General features: G+C 53.8%; 1 protein-coding gene across 1 annotated transcript; it reads left to right on the top strand.

Moving 5' to 3' along the window:
- Positions 1-3,669: 3,669 nt before the first annotated feature.
- Positions 3,670-7,461, top strand: Sp6 (Sp6 transcription factor). The gene is made up of 2 exons (XM_052195327.1): positions 3,670-3,803; positions 6,224-7,461. The coding sequence occupies exon 2, from the start codon at positions 6,281-6,283 to the stop codon at positions 7,409-7,411; it is 1,131 nt and encodes a 376-aa protein (XP_052051287.1). The 5' UTR covers positions 3,670-3,803; positions 6,224-6,280; the 3' UTR covers positions 7,412-7,461.
- Positions 7,462-7,987: the final 526 nt, after the last annotated feature.

Here is a 7,987-nt window from a genome sequence, read left to right as displayed (position 1 = left end):
GGGAATGATAGCAATAATTATTTCTTTGCATGTCATGAGAATTAGAGGTATTTGTGAGTAGTAAGTCCCTGGAGTACATATAGCAGTACTAAGTAAATAAATGCTGCTTCTGAGGAACCTTCCAGCCAAGGAGGCTGTCTAGGTACAGCATGAATTGCTTGCAATAAAAGGTATTTGCGATGAGGGCTGGCAGGGTCTAGGAGACAGAGAGTTGGGAAAATGTCTCTAAGACTTTGAGATAACGAAAAAAAGAGAGAGAAATGACCCGTGTTCCGAGCACACCTCCGTTCAGTTTTGAGTCAGGATGAGAACAGGGGCTAAGGTGACCTTGGTAGTCAAGTCAATATTAGATCGCCAGATGTCATTTGGTAGGAAAACAGCCAGCAAGTGGAAAATCAAGTTGGAAGCCAAGGAATGAAGTCTAGGATGTCTGAGAGAGAGAGAGACAGGCAGGGCAGAGAGGTGGAATGGCTGAGTGGCACAGGAGCAGCCTCCCCATGGGATCTCATCCTGATAAGCCACCAGCACCAGCAGTGGAAGGGTCTTTGCTCCAGGATGGGGCAGTGTTAAGGTGAACCTGGGGTGAGGTTTCCACCATCCTTTTCCCTGGTGCTTTCCAAGAGAAGATGAGCAGCTCAGGAGCACATGTGTGGGGGGTGGGGGTGGGGGTGGGGGGATAAGGTAGTCTGCACCCTGTAAATTGATATGCTGATTTGAGGTGACCTTAGACTGGTGCTATCACATGCCCGCCTGGCCCCCCGGAAAACAGTAAATCAATGGTTCTCAACCTCCCTAATGCAGCAACCCTTTAATACAGTTCCTCATAAAATTATTTCCCTTTTGCTTTATAGCTGTAATTTTGCTACTGTTATGAACTGTAATATAAATGTATGCAGGACATCTGATACGTGGCCCCCAAAGGGTTCAAGATGAGACCCACACACCACTGGTTACAGTAGATGCAACAGACTACAGACAACTGGGAAGGGAGGCTGGAATGGCGAGAGAGATCTAACGAGTTCCTCCAGCAGCTGTAGTCACCCAGGTCAGGTTCTGCTTCCTGCTTGATGAAGCTCTAACTCTGCTCTGGAGGAGGTAGGAGGTAGCTATGAACTGAGAACGCAAACCCCATCAGTCAGGATTTGGAGGCTGAGTGTGGAGCAGCCATGTTGATTAAAAAGTATGAATTTGGATACAACGCACCAAAGGGATTATTAAGAATCTGTTGTGTAAAGCTAAAGGCAGGGAAGAGGGAACTCCTGGCGGATTACCAATCTCTCCCTCATATGTCTTCTGTTTCTGAATGTCTATCCTTCACTCCCAGGTCCAGTGAAGAGACAGAGGCATAGAATAATCTAATCCTCGAGGCCACCGTAATAGACGCAGTGCTGGATTCAGAACTTGGATTCTTGAGTTTCTAATCCAAAGGGTTTTGTGAATGTACTTTACGCTGTACATGTAACAAATTTATTTTAATAATAATTAAGGGCTTATTCTGTTTCTAGCAGGGACCTCACAGAATTCACTCTTTTATTTTTTATTTTTATTTTTTAAAGGTTTATTTATTTGTTGTATGTATATGAGTACACTGTAGCTGTACAGATGGTTGTGAGTCATCATGTGGTTGCTGGGAATTGAGCCGCTGCTCGCCCAGGTCAGTTGCTTCGCTCTGGCCCAAAGATTTATTTTATTATTATATGTAAGTACGCTGTAGTTGTCTTTAGATATGCCAAGATCTCAATACGGATGGTTGAGAGCCACCATGTGGTTGCTGGGATTTGAACTCAGGACCTTCGGAAGAGCGGTCAGTGCTCTTACCCACTGAGCCATCGCACCAGCCCCGAATTTACTCTTTTAGATACAATTTATTTAAGCCCCAGGAAAGCCTCACAGCATGTGCGCAGGTTATCCAGGTGAAGGACTCCAGTTTTAGAAAACACAAAGGTGCTCAAATGGCTGGAACCCTGATCACTAGAAACGTGTGCACACTTGGGGAAAGCTATACACACGCACTGATGTTCAGAAGCTTCATGGACTCAATTAAGCCGTTTCAAAGCCATGCTTCAGAAGCAGGGCGTCTCAAACGGGAACAGAGGGAGGTAAACTATTCGGAGTAGAATGAGAACCTGTGACCCTAGAATTTGAAAGTTGAGTCTGGGAGATATCTGTTTGTTCGAAGCTAGCATGAGCAACTGAGTCATGCCAGCCTGGGGGCGGAGGGGGGTGAGAGAGAGAGAGAGAGAGAGAGAGAGAGAGATTAAATGAGCCTAAATTCAGAACTCTCAGAACCTGAATGTAAAACGCGCATAGGCAAAGCCAGCAGCGACAAGGAAACAAACAACGAAAATCGCTTTGAAATCCCGTGTTGAAAAAGGGTCAAGTCGCCTCGAGAGGTAAACGGCGGACGGAATGCGGCGGGAAAGACACGAGCTACTTGCAATCTGGTCATCAGGGCAGACAGTCGGGGGGACTCCGGGACCCACCTGAGCAGGGGGTGGAACAATGTCTCAGGATTTCCACTAATTTGGATCTTGAGAGTTAGGTTTAGGTGAATGCCTTTGTGGATGTGTTGAAAATGCACCAGAATATGGCTTTGCGTGCCGGCATATTTCCCCCCAAAACCATCCAAGATATTTCTCTAAACTTATACTCAGCTGAGACAAGGAAAGAGCCAGTGACAAAAAGCCAAAAAGCCTTGTTCAATCTGTTGCTGAAACGATCCTTCCCAGGGCCACTCAGGTGCCCGCCCAACCCTCCGATCCCAGCGCGCGGCAGCCAGGGTGTCAGGAGCGAGCTGAGCAGCCCGGACCGGGAGGAAGGCGGTGGGTTTAGGAGGAGGACTTCTGCGGTACCCGGCTTGCCACCTAAAGGAAGGTGGTGAGGGTACGCTGAGAGAATCTGGGAGCGAGTGAGGCGGGAAACTGAGGTAGACATTGAGGGCATGGTGATCACCCAGAAAGGCCAGTGACGGGAGAGAGAGGAAGGATCTCAGGAAACCATGAGGGTGGTTCGATGCATGGTGGAGAGGGAAGAAGCGGCGTAGCCAAGATACAATTCTTATGGCTTAGTCCTGGGGGTGAGGTCGGCCAAAAATTTAATCTTCAAACCTGTTTCCAGTTTTTCCCACTCAGTTCTAGCACTGCGGCGCTAGGACGGGTGGGTCAAAGGCACTGGTAACCACACATGCCCTAAGAAGGCTTCTTCAGGACCCTCGTCCTTCGTCCTATCCAGGATTGGGGCTGAGTCCCCTGTCTGGACCCGGCCAGCTCCGGGTTAGGTTTCCATGGGATCGGACGGGTCTCTGTACTCGGGGCGGGGGGGGGGGAACTCCCAACTCAAGCCCTTAACTCCGAAGTGGTGGGGACCTGGGAGGAGTAGGAAGAAGGAGGGAGGTGGCCTGGTTAGCCTTCCCTCTCGTCTGCCCCCTCCTCGCGCGGGGCTGGGCTTCGCCTCCAGCCGAGCCTGCAAGGGTTAAAGGCGGCCGCAGGTGAGGTGGGCGGGGCCGCGGGTTCAGGGGGGGAAAAAGGAGCGCAGGGGAGAGGATGAAGGCAGAGAGCGCGGTGAGTCACGGGCGGAGCTGGCCTCGCTCGCTCGCTCGCTTACTTGCTCACCGGCGCCCGCCCTCCCTCCGCCCTCCGGCCGGCTCCTCCACCGTCGCGGATCGCCCAGCCCGGTCGCAGCCCCGGCTTGCCGCCCTCGGCTCCTGTCCCACGCCGCCGAAAGCCGGCCAGCGCGCAGGGCCCATGAGCGCCCGTCTGTAGCGCGCCAGCCTGCGGTGCCCCAAGCCCGAGCGCAGCCGCCAGGTAGGAGCCAGGGTCGACGCAGTCACGGGCGCGCTGCGGAGATCTGGGGTCGGGGAGTCGGGGGAGAAAGGTGCTCGGAACACCCTGCAGCTTTCGCTGGCTTCTTGCGGGTGGGGGGCATCCTAAAGGATCCGGGGGGCTGGGAGCCCCGACGGAGGAAAAACCGGGAGGACGGGAGGGACTGGAAGGGAGTTTGGGAACTGGGGAAACTGGAGCAACTGGGACAACCGGAGGATTGAAACATTGAAAACCTTGTTTGAACGGAAGTCCTCACCGCCTGGGCACCGAGAAACGGGAGAGGCAGCGGGTCCAATAGGACTTAAGGGTGTCTCTACCGTCTTTCTCCAACTGGGGAGCCGATGTGTTCGCTCCTCTTTCTTTTCGTGCAACCTTGATGGCAGGCCATTACATGCTAGGCCTGGGCTCAGGCTCTCTGTCCAGAGAGGCCCCTCTGCAGCCCGGTCACCTTAGCCTTCCCATCCCCCAGACCCTGGGGCAGTTCCCAGGCCCCTGAAAGCTCTTAGGGTCCCAGGCCTCACAGCTCCCGCCCCAACCCCTTCTGGGCTGCCCCGCCCCAGCCTGAGGCTCCATTCCTGCAGCCTCACCGAGTCCCTTTCTGTGGTAAGGCAGCCAGAGACTGAGAAGGCGCCCGGGTCCTCCTCTTGCTTGTCTCTCCCAGACTATCAGTGCTACCTCCCTGGTCCGAGTCGGAAGGTGAGCCCCGCTTGGGGAAGGCCCTAAATCATTGGCCTCCTCCATTCCAGTGCCCACACAGGCAGGTGAGGTACCAAGGCTCTAGGGAGAGATGGAGAGAAGACTGGGACCTTCAGGTCACAGATTTGTAGGAGAGGGAGGGGTGGAGGTTGTAAGCTTTTTTTTTCTTTTCTTTCCTTTCCTTTCCTTTCCTTTCCTTTCCTTTCCTTTCCTTTCCTTTTCTTTTCTTTTCTTTTCTTTTCTTTTCTTTTCTTTTCTTTTCTTTTCTTTTCTTTTCTTTCGAAACAGGGTCTCATTGCATAGCCCACGCTGTGAAGCCTTCTGTCCCAGGCTCCTGAGTAGAGTCCTGGAAATATTTATTACATGGTTCCGATCACCCTTAGCAGTGTCTTCTCTTCTTCTTTCTTTCCCTCTTCCTCCCTCCTTCCCTCTCTCTCTTCCTTCTTTTGCTGTGTAGCCTAGACTGGCCTGGAACTCTGCATTCTTCTGCTTCAACTTCCTGAGTGGCTAGATTAAAGGCATCACCACACTCAGGCCAGATCTCTAGGTTTCTGCTGGGCCTTAGGTTTCTCATGTTTTAAGAAAGAGAACTGATTCACAGAGGGACTGCACAAAGTGTGTTTGTTGATTGAATGATTAAATGAACATTTTAAGCCGGGCGGTGGTGGCACAAGCCTGTCATGCCAGCACTCTGGGAGGCAGAGGCAGGTGGATTTCTGAGTTCGAGGCCAGCCTGGTCTACAGAGTGAGTTCCAGGACAGCCAGGGCTATACAGAGAAACCCTGTCTCAAAAAAAAAAAAAAAAAAAAAAAAAAAATCGGATCCAAAAAACCAAAAAAAAAAAAAACAAAAACAAAAAAAAAACAAAAACAAAAACAAAAAAACCCAAAAGAACATTTTATTCTAGTCACTGATCCAAATTCAGCTTTCTTTAACTGAGAGCAGGCTCTGGACAGTAGTTCGCAATACTTGGCTGGACATTAGAGGCTTCTATACGTGTTTTTCCCCCATGCTTGGCCTTGGGTTCTAGGATAAGGAATACTGGCTCCTTCAAGCTCTGGTGCTGTCTCCCTTAGGGAGCTGTGTTTAGATTTTCTTGAGTGTCTAACAAGCATCTCTGGGTGATCCCTTTCTGCGGTAATCCCACCCCGTCCCAGTTTCATATGGAGGGAAAGGAGGTGGGTGAGAGAGTGGGTCAACCAGGCTAGTCAGGGAACAGGGGCGCATATAGCAAGGTTAAATGCTTTTCCACATAGGCACAGTGGGTCTGGGATCGGCCTTAGGACTTATTCTGGGCTTTCTGAAGAGCAAATCACCTCAAACAGTCAGCAGCAGACTAGGTCTGTGTCCTGAGTTAGACTGGAGCTAAGACTCGCTCGACCATATAGGTCGTGGGTAGCAAGTCTGCAGGGGGAAATGCCCAGAAGGCTGTATGGAGATAGCTCCGGTGGCATTGGGACCAGCCCAACCGCGGGATAAGCTGAGTCTTGAGGGTGGGGTCACTTAGAGGAAAGGCCATCCTGTGCCCTGACCTGGACTTTCACATTCATATCTTCCCAAGCTCTAACAGATTTGTAGTTTTCACCCAGAGGCACGCCCCCTTTCCTGACAGGGGCACGGAAGGAGCACTTTGCTGGGGAGGGATCTGGGTTAGAAGGGAAAGGAAGCGGGTTACCTTCCTCACATCTCATCTTCACCTCTTCTAGGTCCCACCTGAGGTACCCTTGACCGTCCCTGCCCTCATCCCACCCCGGATCCCGGCAATGCTAACCGCTGTCTGTGGCTCTCTGGGCAGCCAGCACACCGACGCGCCTCACGCATCACCGCCGCGCCTCGACCTGCAGCCTCTCCAGACATACCAGGGTCACACAAGCCCGGAGGCTGGGGACTACCCCTCCCCGCTGCAGCCAGGAGAGCTGCAGAGCCTCCCACTGGGCCCAGAGGTAGACTTCTCACAGGGCTATGAGTTGCCAGGGGCCTCCTCGCGGGTAACCTGCGAGGACCTGGAAAGTGACAGTCCCTTGGCACCGGGACCCTTTTCCAAGCTCCTGCAGCCGGACATGTCACACCACTACGAATCGTGGTTCCGGCCGACTCACCCAGGTGCGGAGGATGGCTCGTGGTGGGATCTTCATCCCGGCACCAGCTGGATGGACCTCCCCCATACTCAGGGAGCGCTGACCTCACCCGGCCATCCGGGGGCACTTCAGCCTGCTTTGGGAGGATACGTCGGGGACCACCAGCTCTGTGCTCCGCCGCCCCACCCGCACCCACACCATCTCCTCCCAGCCGCTGGTGGGCAGCACCTCCTGGGGCCACCCGACGGGGCTAAGGCCTTGGAAGCGGCGGCACCAGAATCCCAAGGGCTGGATTCCGGGCTGGATGCCACGGCGCGACCCAAAGGCTCCCGGCGATCTGTGCCCCGCAGCTCAGGGCAGACCGTGTGTCGCTGCCCCAACTGCCTGGAGGCGGAGCGACTCGGGGCTCCATGCGGGCCCGATGGGGGCAAGAAGAAGCATTTGCACAACTGCCACATCCCAGGCTGCGGCAAGGCGTACGCTAAGACGTCGCATCTGAAGGCGCACCTGCGGTGGCATAGCGGTGACCGACCCTTCGTGTGCAACTGGCTTTTCTGCGGCAAGCGCTTCACGCGCTCCGACGAGCTGCAGCGCCACCTTCAGACCCACACGGGGACCAAGAAGTTCCCCTGTGCGGTCTGCAGCCGAGTCTTCATGCGCAGCGACCACCTGGCCAAGCACATGAAAACCCACGAAGGCGCCAAAGAGGAGGCTGCGGCGGCGGCCCAGGGCGAGGGCAAGGCCGGTGGCGTGGTGGAGTCACCCGGGGCCAAAGGCAAACGTGAGGCCGAAGGCAACTCGGCATCCTCCAACTGAGCCCCATGGATGTCACATCCTTGCTGTTCTTTATAGGGGGCGGCCTGAGTAAGAGGGGAAGATGGTTATTTATTGGTGGTGAGGGAACAGGGAAAAGGGGGCGCTAGGGGTTTTTAGTCTCGGGGGCTGCATGGGAGGCTACTTGAATACTTAGGCTGCCAGGAGCTGAACACGCCCCTCGCTTCTTCCCTTTCTCACTATTTCACCCACCCCTGAGTTGCTGAAGAGTTGGGGTGGAGCGCCCCTACCATGTGGAGGGGTTCGGGAATAGAGATGACTGAGGGAGATCAAGATTGGGTCGGGGCGTTGGGGGTAGCTGTCTGGACACGTCTTTAGCTCCTGGGACATAAAAGCACCTTGGAGCCCACCCTACGGCCTAGGTCCTCTTTCATCCCCTCTTCTAGTGCTGCTCCCCCTAAAATTTCCGGAGAGAAAGCAGAGATGGGGGAAGCCGGGTTGGATCCCCTTGAGGGGTTGTCTACCTAGCTTGGAGGGTTATTACTAGAGAAAGAACTCCCTTCAGTGAGTTTCTTCTAAACCCTTCCGGATTCGGTTTGATAGAGCCAGGAAGGGCTG

This window comes from Apodemus sylvaticus, chromosome 10 (genome assembly GCF_947179515.1).
Source record: "Apodemus sylvaticus chromosome 10, mApoSyl1.1, whole genome shotgun sequence".
Taxonomy (NCBI): Eukaryota; Metazoa; Chordata; class Mammalia; order Rodentia; family Muridae; genus Apodemus; species Apodemus sylvaticus.
The sequence above is the reverse complement of the archived record's forward strand: the minus strand, read 5'-3'. Positions and strand labels throughout refer to the sequence as shown.